This window comes from Spinacia oleracea, chromosome 2 (assembly GCF_020520425.1).
Source record: "Spinacia oleracea cultivar Varoflay chromosome 2, BTI_SOV_V1, whole genome shotgun sequence".
Lineage (NCBI taxonomy): Eukaryota > Viridiplantae > Streptophyta > Magnoliopsida > Caryophyllales > Amaranthaceae > Spinacia > Spinacia oleracea.
The window spans coordinates 41,016,844-41,031,396 of record NC_079488.1 but is presented as its reverse complement, the minus strand read 5'-3'; the positions used below and the strand labels follow the sequence as shown (position 1 = coordinate 41,031,396).

Sequence of the window (14,553 nt, the reverse complement as noted above, 5' to 3'; positions counted from 1 at the left end):
CCAGAACCTGGTCCTATATATATATATATATATATATATATATATATATATATATATATATATGTATATATATACATATATATATATATATATATATATATGTCATGTTGTATTTACCTTCTTCTCCTTATTTTAAGGAATAATAAGTTTAGTTAGAGCGACTCTAATGGTGAGCTACGAGATGTTGTGGCTAAGTTTGTCACGTCAAATTTCTAGCTACAATTGATTAAAACTACAAGTTATCAACTTATCATATTGGTGGGCTACAACACTTTGCAGCTCCACATAATATTTAATTTAAATAATTTATTTATTTGAGCTATATGTTTTTTGAGCTACGTAGCCCAAAATAGCTACAAGGTTTTAACAGCTGCTTATGTCATTGTTGTACCAATGGTGGGCTACCTGCTCACATGTTTATTTTTTTTGTGAGCAGGTCCATTTCATAACCATTGGAGTTGCTCTATAAGGTTAGATAAATTCAAATAAGGTAACCGCATTTTTCCCCCTCAAAAAATAAAGTTAAATGAGATAATTAAATTTAGGAAAATTCACGGGATACCAAAGTACAATTTAAACTAAAATACGTTCAAATTACTAATAAACTTTAAAAGGTTCAATAAATGAAAATTATGAATATAACACGCTCGTAGCTTAGATAAATTGGATTACACTAACATTTTTTAATAATTAAATACGTACAATCTTCGTTTCTGAAAGTTCTTTATGCTTTGAAAAATATGTTCAAAGTATGAAAACTTCAACCACAAATTCTCACTATTATATACTTCCTCCATTTCTATATAGTTGCAACATACCTAAAATGAAAACATATTTAACCCAAAGTTACAATTTTACACCTAAGATGAAGTAAGTAATGTGACTAAAGTGGTTGTGGCTCCACTCAAGTACCACTTTCTTAAATACCGTGTAGAGGGGTATGTTGTAACAATAAAGAATCGATGAAGTACATCAAAACATTACATGTAAGATTTTGTTAGATTTGGCTCGATATGTATTTTTAGAATATCAACTTTTTATAATTTTCTCACACACGAATGAGATATATTACGGAATAGTAGTTGAATATTGCATTAAATCCATGCAAATAGTAACTATGAAGAACTTTAAAAAAGGGATTTAGTACTCCCTACGTTTCTTTTTGTTCTTTACGTTTTCCTTTTTGGATGTTTCAAAATATTCTTTACATTTCTTTTTATATTATCACATAAATGACTTAGTATTCTATCAAAATTAGTGTCCAATTATTATTTTAACCAATTAAATTCATTAGGTCATTTAATCTTTCACACTTTTCTATTGAGACATTAAATTTTTCTCATTTTCCAATATTAGAATTTTGATAAAAGTGATAACATTATAAATAAACGTAATTTATCTTATTTAAATAAAAAAAATTGAGGAATCTCGATGCAAATTAATTAATCGTTAAAACGCGTGAAAAATACCAAACGTAAAGAACAAAAAGAGACGGAGGGAGTAAATGCTTTAATATTCTATCAAAATTTGTGTCTACTGATTATTTTAACCAATTAGTCATTTACTCTCTTACACTTTTCTATTGGGACATTAAATTTTTCTCATTTCCCAATATCAGAATTTTGATAATAGTGAAAACATTATAAATAAACGTAATTTGCCTTGTTTAAATAAAAAAAATAGAGAAATCTCAATGCAAATTAATTAGACGTTAATAAACGTATAAAATGCCAAACCTAAAAAGCAAAAAGAGACCGGAAAAGTACTCCCTCCGTATTTATTTAAGAGATACACTTGCATTTTTCGGCCGTATTTATTTAAGAGATACATTTTCCATTTTTAGTAACTTATCAACCCCGCAATCTAATTAAATAATACATGTAATTTACCTACCCCACCTCCCACCCCCTAAAATGACATGGTTCACACTTGTTTACTTATTAAAATATCTACCCAACCCCGCTTACTTTATTATTTTAATAATTCAATTCTTCTTCTTAATACACGTGTCCGACCAAGTGTATCTCTTAAATAAATACGAAAGGAGTAGTATTTATAATCAATGAACTGATGAAATAGTTCTCATCTTCTTGCTGTCAAAAAAAAAAGTTCTCATCTTCTCTTTTCCCTCGTGGAAAATAGATCCCTTTCCCTTATTGTAAGACCAATTTCAATTTCCTTTGCAAAGTACGTTGTATCCCAAAAGTGATTTTTGGTAAAAGCAAGTGGTCCTCGCCGGTATTTGCAGATCGAAAAGGGAAATGTGTTAAAAAGATGGGTTCTCCACAATGTAGAGCGGGATCCAGTTCAACAAGCGCATAGCTTTGTGTAAGTTGTTGTTCATTTAGAGGTTCGTCAACTAAATTACGCTTAGAGTTGGATTAGTCGCTTTTTACTGTCTTTTATTTTTCTGTTATACAAAGTACTCCTTTCGTACTTAAATGTTTTTCTCATTTTCTTTTAAGGTGTCACAAAATAATCTTCCTATTTATTTTCTTTCCTTTTTAATAAAAGACCTTCTAATCTTATTAGTTTAAGTTTTGATGGATTCACTAGTTGTCCAAAAAAATTAAAAAATAGTGGTCTCCACTATTTTGTCGAACGCACTATTACACCATCTATAGAGCTACGATATAATTTTTTACAAGTCAAAACCCTATAAACTATTGTGGAACACGCCTTATATATATGATTGAATGCAGAAAGAAAAGCACACAATCAAAGATTTCAAAAGTTACCACTTGAATAAGACCCTTCAAATAATAAATGCTGTTTGAATTATCTAAATTTAAGTTACGGAGTATTTTATCTGAACTTATTTTATCTAAACTTAATTTTCCTGAAATATGTGGAAATAAGATGCCTAACGATAATTGGATTCTTTATACGAAGTATTATATTCCTCCATATTTTTACTTGCACTACGGAGTATTTTTCTTTTATCGAAGTTGCATGATACTCGTATTGTTCTCTTTTATGGTATGTTTTCACATGTTTTTGGTATGTTCACATATTAAATACGTACTTTATTTTTACTCACATTTTAATTTTACTATTGTTGCCTGATATTTTTTGTTTCATTATATGAACATTTTTTATATTACAACTTTTTTTTTAATTTATGTGTCAAATCCAAAGGATGCAAGTATAAAAATCGGAGGATTTAGGGGTGACAATTCTCAATCCGACCCAGTGAATCTGATGGTTTGTCCGACGTTTAGAATTTAAACCGTTTAGAACACGCGAGCCAAAAATCGAAATCCGATCCGATCTGATTATATCCAACCCGAATCCGACCCAACCTGTTAGTATTGATCCGATTAAGATCTGAATCATATAACAGGTCGATCCGTGACAATCTGAATCCGTTTAATCCCAACTGAAGCGATCTGAAACCCGTTTATGATCCGATCCGTTTCAACCCGAATATTTATCTACCCGAGGAAAATCCATTTAATCCGATCCGTATGCAATATGTGACCCGTTTAATCCGAACCGTTTCAACCCGTCGCCCGTTTAATCTGAACCAATTTCAATCTGAACCCGTTTAACCCGAATTGTTCACGACTCGTAAGAGAACATTAATTATGTCGCACAACCAATTAAGTGTATGACTATTACACATTAGTTGTGCTAGTATGTCATGTCTCCCTTTATATATTCTGCTCAAATGAAATTTGTAATGCGTGTATTGTGTTATGTAAATATTTGTAGAATACTATTTCCTCCGATTCTTAATACTTGCAACGTTTGTCACTTTCAAGCATGCCTATGCAAAACTTTAATCATTAATATATTTAATTCTCTTTAAGCAAAAAATTATAAAAAGTTAATATTTTAAAAATACAAATTGAGACGAATCTAACAAGATCAAACATGATTATGTTTTATCTTATATATAAATTGATGTGGCCTAAAAGAATGCCACCTGACTGCCCTATCAAAGCCCAGAAGAAAGAGCCCAAAAGCTTGCCTACGGGCATTTTTCAAACTTCACAGGGCCCAGGCCCAAACGATTAAGAGGTCCACATTGGGCCTAAACAAGCCTCCAGAACCAATGCAGAACACGTGTCCCAATCTTGCGTAAACACTCAATCATGCAGGACCAGTTCCCGAGAAACCCTAGCACTATAAATAGTGCAGATCCCTAGGTAAAAGGGCATTGAATTCTTGCCCAACCACAACAAACTTATCTTTGCTCTGCCTTCTCTCTACAAACTACTTATCTCTCTAGCTTATACTTACTTAAGCATCGGAGGGAATATTCCTACGGGAATATTCTTGTTTTGCAGGTTGCCAGAAGTTCGTGCCAGGTCATACTTGATACCTCCGAGGAGCGCGTGCCACATCAGCACCGTAAAAGTTCCCACAACATTTGGCGCCGTCTGTGGGGAGGTACTGTGTCATGGCCGAACTACACCCTGACAGAGAGCATGCTGGTGAAGAAGAGAGACGGCACATTGAAGAGACTAATCGAATTGCAAATGCAGGGAACACACCAGGACGAATGCAAGCTGAGGTGGTGGTGGAAGAAGAACCAATAACCGAGGCGTCTCCGCCAGGGCCATCTAAGCCCTAGCGTCCGAGACGTCGTGTTGGATGAGAATCTAGATTTGCCAGTATCAGTGGGCTCCCTACGCGAGATTTTAACAGGATTCCAACAGCAAATGAATCAGACCTTCCGACAACAGATGAGCACTACACTGCAAGATGAAATTCGGAAGAACATGTTGATCTACTGCGCTGAGAGGACGGCTCCGCAGAGGCCCCTCAGTCTAGGCGTCAATCGGATAAGCAGAATGCCGCTCAGGTCCAACGTCTGGAGAGCTGGAGAAGGTTCTCGTCCACAAGCAAGCAGGGGGGTTAGCCCTGTGCCTGAGAACTCAGAATATGGCCGTGACCCACCCACCTTCTTACCTCGAAGGGATCCGGTCATACGACCATCATCTAGGGGAAGTCCCCCAGCCGTCTTGCGACCAGCTGCAAGGCGTCAAGAGCACAATGAGGCTTAATCTGAACTATCAGACACCGGGTCCACCCCTGTGATGGAAGACCCGCCATTTTATCCCACTACACGTGGACCAACCCAGATGACGCCCCATAGAGTAAGCATGCGCCCCCGCCTGCTATCAAGCCGCCGTGAGCCAACCTATCATATTCAGCAAGGATTCAACAACCTGACGTTAAGGCACATGAGTACCCCTTTTTCTGACGAGATTATGAACGCCCCGAAGGAACCCAAAGTAAAAACCCCTACCATTGAAGCTTATGACGGGACCACTGATCCCGACATGCATCTTGTCGCATACCGCCACCACATGTATGTACAGGGAACCAATGAAGCCACTTGGTGCAAGTACTTCCCAGCCACACTTAAGGGAGTAGCGTCTAAATGGTTTGAACGGCTGCCTCCAGGATCAATTGCCTCTTTTAGCGAATTACAGACTTTGTTCTCTACAAGGTTCATGGCACACAAGGAAGTAAGGAAAACTAGCATGCATCTAGGACGGATCCAGCAAGGGAAGGACGAGTCCCTAAGAAGCTACATGAAGCGTTTCAACCTGGAGGCGGGACAGATCCCAGACTTGCCCGATGGTGTCTCTTTTGATAATTTTATCAGGGGATTGAAGAAGGGCTCCTTCAAGTTTGACCTAGTTAAGAAGAGTGTAAGGACTATGGTAGAGGTCCTAGACGAGGCTGAAGCATTTATCCATGCAACGGAAATATGCAGCGCGTCAAAGGAGGCGAGGATTGGAGAAACAACAGACTCCTCCGGGAAGAAGGATAAGGTGGACCGAAAACCTCCACGGGTAAATGGCACATGGGCTCTCTCTAAAGAGCATGATACCAACTTTCCGGGGCACAAGAGAGAACGACCGCAAGAACGGGAATATTTCGAGTACAACACAGACCTTCTCACCATACTAAAAGACGTGGGGGCAAAGTACGACCTTGATCGACCCTTCCCCATGAAGTCCCCTGCTGAGACTCGAGATCCCAAATTATATTGCCAGTTCCATGAAGATATAGGACATGAAACCAAGAATTGTAGAAGCTTGAAGAGGGCTTTAGATGGTCTAGCCTCCAAAGGACATCTCAAGAACTACTTACGGAAGAATGCTCAGGGCTTTGGAAAAAACCAATACAAAAGGAACAAGTCCCCTGCCTCGCCGACTAAGGGACAACACAGCGACGGAGGATTTGTAGCCGTCATATCTGGAGGACCAGCCACTTGAGGACCTACCATGAGAGGACAGAAGGATTATGCTCGCCGCTTAGGGCAAGTGCTGCTGTCAGCCAAAGCGCCCATGGATCCATTCCCAAAGATTGAAATATGTGAGTCAGACGGTGGACGGATAGCCACGCCGCACGATGATCCACTTGTGGTTGAATTCAAGATAGCTAACATGAGAGTTAAGCGCATACTAATAGACACGGGAAGCTCGTCCGACATAATGAGTCTAGAATGCCTCAATCGCCTAGCACACGATCCCAAAGCCATCGAAAGAATTCACTATCCCATCATTGGTTTTGGAGGGAGTACCATTCATCCTGTTGGCGTTATCACTCTGCCGGTTCAAATTGGAAATAGGCAGAATGGGCGGAAAATGGAGGTGGACTTCTTAATCGTCAAAGACCTGACGGCATACAATGTCATCCAGGGACGACCCACCTTAAACAAGATCAAGGCTGTAGTCGTCACCCATCTGATTCTTCTGAAGTTCGTGTGCGATGATGGAGTTATAGGCACCATACATGGAGATCAACAACAGGCTAGGGATAAAGGAAATAATGCCCTTGGTCCAAGTATGCATTCTATGTTAAGTCTAATAAATGCGGTTCAGTATTAATTAACAAGTTAATAATTCAGTGAGATCAAGTGAGCTGAATGCCTAGCTAGAGGCCGCTTCCGTTCAAGTGGAATTAATGATATTAATCCACAGCTTACTCTTGACTGAACCCGTAGGGTCACACAAATAGTACGTAAACGGATCAAGTATTTAATGGCATTAAATACTCCATCTATGGATATTCGGAATCGACGGATCTTGGTTTCAGTGGGAGCTGAGATCGTCACAGGCAAGAAATGAATACTCCGGAAACGATGATATTGCCGGAAACGGAAATATGGATCGTATCGGAAATATAAATATTATCCAAGTCGTAGATGTTGCCGGAAACGAAAACATGGTACGTATCGGAAAATATTATCGGAAATGGAAATATTGCCGGAATCAGAAATATTGCCGGAAACGGAAATATTGTCAGAATCGGAAATATTATCGGAATCGGAAAATAATTCCGGAAACGGAAATATTAAATATTTGTTCGAAACGGAAATTAATTCCGGAATCGGAAATATTAAATATTGTTCGTATCGGAAATGAATTCCGGAATCGGGAAATTAATCGGAAGCGTATCGTACGAATTAGCATCGGACGAGGCCTGCCAGACGAAGGCCCAGCACGAAGCCGGGCCATCGCCCAGCAAGCCAGCGCGCCACAACGCACCAGCCAAGGCTGCGCCAGGCCCACCGCAAGGCAGGCCCAGCGCGCGCCAAGGCTGCTGCAGCGTGTGGGCCTCGTGGCAATGGGCTGCGAGCTCGCGGGCTGCGCGCGCGCGCATGGCGCCCCTCGTGGGCTGCTGTGCGTGCGTATGTGTGTTTGTGTGCTATACGAATCCTAAAGCTATCAGGTTTCGACATATGATTAAATTCCTAAACCTAAAAGGATGAATTAATTAAATAAGAATTCTATTAGGATTCTAGTTTAATTAATTCGTATCCTAATAGGATTCCAGTTCCTTTTCCATACCTCTATAAATAGGTGCCTAGGGTCATAATTTATAGAGACAATTCAAGTATTCAAAGTGATTTTTGAGAGCAAAAATTCAGTCATACAATTGCCTACAATAGCCGAAAATTCTAAGTACCTTAAGGGCGATCCTAGTTGGTCAAGCTTAAGGCGGATCCGGACGTGCTGTGGACTATCTACGGAGGGACGACACTTGGAGTCCTAAAGACTTGTTCTTGTTCGGTTCGGGCGCAGCTAGGGAAGGCACGCAACAAAGAGTATGCATCTAAACTATGCTAAATGATTATGTGTAAATAATATGTTTTCCTGGCTTTATGGTTTTTCCGCATGATTTATGAATTGTCATATGTATCATAACCTAACAGTGGTATCACGAGCCTCTTATTATTTTCATAATCTAAATTGCATGAACATGGTTAAATATTACAAATTTGCAAGAATTAAAAGGGGTGATTAATTTTCGTAATTGTTAATTAATTGCAAATTGCGTTTATTTAATTATACGTACGCAGTTTTTTCGGCAGTTTCTTCGTTACTCATCCAAATCGAGTGATTTTTGTGTCAATTCCGCATGTAAAAGACATTCTAAAATTTTGACAAAAATAATAGTTTTCGGCCGAACCCAGAATTCTCAAATTCGAAGCCTAACTATGACTTTTCGGAGGTTTTAGTTTTTCGAATGCAAAATTTCGTAAATTCAAGATGTTAAATTAAATATTTGCGATTCTTGTTGATAAATCTTGAATTTTTTATTGACCTACTGTATATGTTTAACAAGTTTGAATGCCTAGCCTTGTTAATTATGCAATCTAATTTGTAATTATGATTAATTTGTTGAAAATTGGAATAATTTAGAATTAATTTGATTTTCATAATTAGTTATAATTTAATTAGATACCTATGATTAAAAACCACCATAAACATTGTAAATTTATGTTAAATTTTAATTTTTATGACCTAGACTTGAATCCATGTTAATCGGAAATCAATTAAATAATAAATTTTCGATTTTTCGCCCTAAAATTATGAAATTAATATTATTTATTAATTTGTCATTAATTTTGAATATAAAATTTTAATTTTTATGCGACTCGCTCATATAACTTGCACGCACAAAGCAATGGACGCTACGTGTTACCCTTAAGGGGTGTTGTATAGTACGGGCATGCGACGACGAGCAAGGGAGCTCGTCGCCCATGCGGTACGAATGCAGCGAGCAAGGGCATGGTGCACGAGCAGAAGGCAGCAGCCCTGCCTTGTGTCGTGGGCTGTGAGCAATGGACGTGTGGGCAGGGGCGAAAGCAAGGCACGGCAGTCGCGTGTGGGCAGCAAGCGTGCTGCGCCACAGCGCGCACTGCCTCGCGCAAGCATGCGGAGCCTCGCGCGCAGCGAGCGCAAGCTCGCGTGCCACGAGCGCTACGCACAGCGTCGATGCCTCGCGAGCGCCAGCTCGCATACTGCTGCCTCGTGCGATGAGCGCAAGCTCGCGTGCGGGAAAGGCAGGCGCGCAGTGAGCGATGGCTCGCATGGATCGAGCGCTGGCGAGCGAGCGCAGCGAGCGATGGCTCGCGTGCATCGAACGCTGGCGCGCGCAGCGAGCACCAGCTCGTGTGATGCCTTGCGATGTTGAGCAGCAGCGATGCGACGCAGCGCATGGGCTGCGCGCACATGGCCAGCGATGGCTGTGTGCGTGTGGCCCATGGGCGTGCGTTGCGTGGGATTGTTGCGTTGCGATTCACTACTACAAATCCCGCGTTTTAGCGACGCCTTTTAGGCCTTTTTTCGACGCCAATAGGCGTCGAGAAATTTGTCCTCGACGCCAACAAGGAGGCGTCTAGAAAATGCGAGTCGAGAAATCTCGACGCTTTGTTTTGTCGTTAGCTATGACGCTTTTTGTCGTCCCCCTTTCTGTTTGGCGTCGAGATTCTGGACGATTTAATGCGTCTTGAAATTTTGTGGTGGCGTCGAGAATATCTACTAACCCGCCTCATCCATATTTACATATATAATATTCTCGACACTCAAAGGCGTCCAGAAATCTGTGTTGGTGGGAATTTTGAATATAGTTCAGCCTAATACCACATCAAAAAGCGTCCAAATCTTTCCAAATTTTTTTGTATAATTTTCTTCCCACCTATTTATATATATAATATACACTATATTCATCATAATTAAAATTAAAGAAATAAGATCAATGAAACCTGAATTTTGAATAATTGGTATCCGATCAATGTAACATTTAAATTAACTTATACAAATCTAGAAGTACATAGTTAAAATCCATCAAACACGATAATGTTACTAATTATCCATAGTACATGATAAAGTTACTAACCAAATTCCATAGTATATAAATGTTACTAACTAAATAGTCCAAAATATCATAAAAAATACAAATTGTATCTACTATAACCTAGAAAAACTAGGATCTAATAGTGATAGTAACTTATACGAAGCTCAAGTGTCCTTGCCTTCCTTCTCATGTTGCTCCTTACACTCCTCTTGTTGAGGGCTGTCGGGCCTTGCCTTGATCTTCTCAAGAAAACTTTGGAGAAGAAGAAAGCTTCAACGCTCCCTGGACGATCTTCAAAGAAAAAAAAACAAAATGAAGTAAATGCCAAGACGGTATCTCAGGTTAGAAAATGGCCAAATAGTTTAATTCCATGTCTATGACAACATTTTACAGAAAACAACTAGCCCTTTTAAAATGATGGGGGAGGAGAGAGCGTGAGGGTCACTGAACCAACAAAACAACACATACAAAATTACCATTTCAATAACGAATCAAGTCAAAGAATTCAAACAATAAGCACAGGCTCAGAGCTCCTCACATCTCCAAGACTCTCAGAGCTGCTTACAGTACTTTTGTTATTGCCAGAGCTGCTTACAGTACAATTGTTATTGCCATATTCTCTACTAAGAGAATAACTGTATTGTTGGAAAAACTCCAATAGTACCCAGCATCTCTAGTATCATTCAAGGTTTTTCTTCCCCATTTTAGCTTTAATTGTTTTATTTAACTATTTTGAAAGAGGGGGTGGAGAAATGGAAAGATGATAAATATACATACCAATTATGGTCTGGAATCTGAATCTGCAACAAACAGGATTCTTATTTTCCATGTAATTCGCATGCTAAAGAATTCTGACAAAGTAGTCTACCCCCATCTGGCTACCCAAAGTGTTTTGGGTATTTCATTCACAGCCATATATACTACATCTAGGTGGCATATGCATCTCAATCATGCCATCAAGAAAATATATTCAGAAATATCAATGACCCTGAGCAAAAGGTCTTTATTACAATTGCTTGTCTTGTTTCACACTCCATTTAGATACCTCCACCAAGGCCAACCACAAAGCACTTCAAAGTCTAGACTATGCTTACACTCAATAAACCAAGAACCAATGCAAATAGAACTTTATAATACGGGATGACGACTAAAGATACGATTTGTCATCAAGAGATTCCACCCATTTTGTAGTAGTGATCTGGAAGAAAGAAGAACGAGGAGTTACTTACCTGTTCTGGCATTTTAACATTGTATCTACCACTACAAATAATTACCCTTTTGAGTTCCATTCCTAAGACTTGTTTTGTGCACAATCTAGAACTTCCTGTATGAACTTTATCTAGAGGTTGAGAAAATAAACCATCAGCATCTAAAACACTCTCATCTACCATGTATTTCATATTATCTAGAAATATGCCCTTATATTTCGCAAGTAAAATTATACAACATAATCAAGACACGGTATTGCAATTAACATGTGACCCTTTGTGCATGCGCAGAAACCCGTTATATTGCCTTCAAATTTAATTTGTTCACAGTATGCCAATTAAGATAACCAATCAATCAAATCTTGCAATGGAGATTGTCAAACCATGTTCAAAGTAAAAGTTTAAATCATCTAGACAAATGAGACTAAGTCGAGTTTCGCTTTTTACTGAACACGGAGCTACAAAGTAACAATGTACAGTGAACCATACATCTAAATGAAAAAGCCAACCTACATATGAACTAAAGCAAAGCATAACAGTAATATCAATATATAGATAATATATGTGACTTTAAACAATAAATATCTTAGTACTTGACCATATATAGATAGAAAAAACAGACTTACCCAAGCTATTATAGCTAATGGAATCATCATTCATATTAAAATACTCTATTGAACTAACCTTGAAATTATAACATGTTACTCTACCAAATATCCAACTTCCAGGTCAAAGATATGGCAGTTCAATCAGAAGGAAACTTAAATAGAGAAAAATTCAGGATAACGAAAGAGGATTAGTAATTTGTCCTCACAAGGACCAACAATTACATTAGAGTATGAGATTAAGAAACCCACTAGTGGTACAACTTAATCATGATAACAAAGAGGTCAATGGACTATATAACACTCACCCCATATGGTTTCCGCCACTAGCCTTTTTGGTCCAGGAGCTCAACATTGGCTTCATAATCATCAAGGCGAAATCATCGAATCTGTGTATGATGTTCCAATGAAGGCAACAGTAAAGTGAGCCAACTCAATATCATCATCAATTATTCTAACCTGATTTCATACAAAAACACAGATATGCACACATAAAAACTATGTTAAGGAGAAAGTTAAATACTACTTCAAACAACTATATAAAGTACTAAAGAAATATACACGCACCTCCGAACCAGTGAATGAGGTTGGTTCCTGGACAACTAATTGAGCAACGATGGTTGGATCTGTTGAAAACTTTGTAAAAAAAAAGTCTACAAGCGCTACAGCATCCTCGTCTTTAACAACTCCAGAGGCGACAATGACCTAAAATTTCCAGCACCCTCTAAAGTATCAGCAACAACGAATCAAAATTTTATCTCTATAAACATAATTTTGTAAGAGCATAACATCATGGAGATGAGTTTTAGTGATACTCTTGACATTCTCAGCAGGTCCAACAATGGTTCTCCCCTGAGGAGTGTACTGGAAAGCTCTTGCATGCAAATGATCAAAGATCATTTCTTTCAACCTATACCAGAAACAAAACCACATATCAAATAAACTTTAACAATTAAATATACCCACAGTGTGTAGTTACAACCCCAACAAAATATAAATACCCAAATTCAACTAATGAGCATTTATGACCTGATAGAACAATCAGAAGTAAGTTGTGTTTACTTTTCAAGAAGGCGATTACATGTTTGCATTATCGTTTCTAAATTAGATTGAGTTAAATCCTTGCTCAGTCTAAAGGACTCGTACATGAATAAATAGACTCCGATAAGTTGATTTAATATTTTACCCAAACTACAACTACAAAGTGATCTAATTTTCAATCACAAAAGAAAAAAAACTACGACTATATGTCCTTCAGTTAATTCACCTAGACAAGCTATTTTAAGTCTTACAGAAAACTTAGCAACCTGAATATAAAACTTCTTGTTCCCATATTCAAGGTACTAAATATTAGAAACATCCACAGAGGAATCCTGAAGTATAAATTTGTAACTTTTCTGATTTGATCAAAATAAAAAGCTTAACCACATATATGCAATATTAGACTCCCAAGAATTAACATCACAAACTCACAATACAATTCAAATTCTAACATATTAACATCATTCACATCACCAAAAATCCAATCAAATACTGGTTCATTTAACTAAGAACAAACAGCTTAAAATTCGAATCTACGCAATAAGTTTTATTATTTTTTCTCAAATTTCATATGCTTAAACTGAAATTAAAAAAAAATGAAAACCCAAATTGGAGATATTGGAGTCGGATGAACACTTGAGAGAAATTAATATCTGTAACATCTAACAACCAAAAACACATGAAAATTTTAGAAAACCTAAAATGTAACCCCAAATCAAAACGAAACTTTAATCGGAATATGAAGTTGGGAGAACTAAAAATGAGAAGAAACTAGAGAAAGAAACAACAGACGAATCTGAAATAATGACTTTGCCGACGGACATCAATTCATATACTAGAACAAGATCTGGAACAAAAACATCAACTTGAGGCAAAAACCTAAAATATCCAACAAACTCAGAACATGGAAGATAAATTCATACCTCAAATTCTTTAATTTCGTTTACAATTTGTTGTATTTCTTGAAATTGAAGGAAATATTCGACCGTGGGAGTAGATCTGGAACTTTCAATCTGAGAAGTGAGAGAAGAGTAGAAGATGATTATGAGAGAAGGTGGGGGTTAGGGTTGAGAGAAAGAGGAGAGTGGTGCGGGTTTATTTTTTCCAAATTAACATGAATATGCACGTCCACGTGCAAAGCAGGTGGTATTACTAAAATTCTCGACGCCAAATGTCGACTAGAATTAGTTAGACAACGGACGATGTCGAGAAAACACGAATAATGTTAACGCTGTAGTGCAGGTGTCGACCCCTTCGCGTCGAGAAAACACCCATTTTGTAGTAGTGATTAGATCGTTTTGAAATTTTAATTTGAAATTTTCAGTTTACGTAATTTTAATTAATTTTAAAATTAATAATTTAAATTATTTTCTTGGATTTTAATTTTGAATATTGTAATTATAATAAATTTTATTTATTCTAATTATTTTACTAAAATTAAAATCATGAATTAATTTAAATACGACTGAAATTAAATTAAAATTTTTGGATTCAATTATAAATTTATATGAGCTTTAAATTTTAATTAAATTTGTATGTTTCCGGTTAGACTAGAAATACATTTTTATGTTTAAAATTAGTAAAGCATATGA

The 14,553-nt window shown here is 37.5% G+C and overlaps 1 protein-coding gene across 3 annotated transcripts; it reads right to left on the bottom strand.

The window, feature by feature from the left end:
• Positions 1–10,005: 10,005 nt before the first annotated feature.
• On the bottom strand, positions 10,006–14,093 carry LOC130467830 (probable mitochondrial-processing peptidase subunit beta, mitochondrial). 3 transcript variants are annotated; one of them, XR_008927773.1, is made up of 5 exons: positions 13,885–14,080; positions 12,736–12,830; positions 12,488–12,625; positions 12,229–12,379; positions 10,006–10,398 (listed from the first exon to the last, which is right to left on the bottom strand). XR_008927773.1 is itself a non-coding variant. In XM_056836732.1 (5 exons), the coding sequence occupies exons 2-4, from the start codon at positions 12,818–12,820 to the stop codon at positions 12,290–12,292; spliced, it is 339 nt and encodes a 112-aa protein (XP_056692710.1). In that variant the 5' UTR covers positions 12,821–12,830; positions 13,885–14,086; the 3' UTR covers positions 10,006–10,398; positions 12,229–12,289. The 3 variants fall into 3 exon arrangements, 2 of the variants coding, with proteins under 2 accessions (XP_056692710.1, XP_056692711.1); XM_056836732.1 differs by having other exon boundaries at positions 12,710–12,830; positions 13,885–14,086; XM_056836733.1 differs by lacking the exon at positions 10,006–10,398 and adding an exon at positions 11,046–11,305 and having other exon boundaries at positions 12,710–12,830; positions 13,885–14,093.
• Positions 14,094–14,553: the final 460 nt, after the last annotated feature.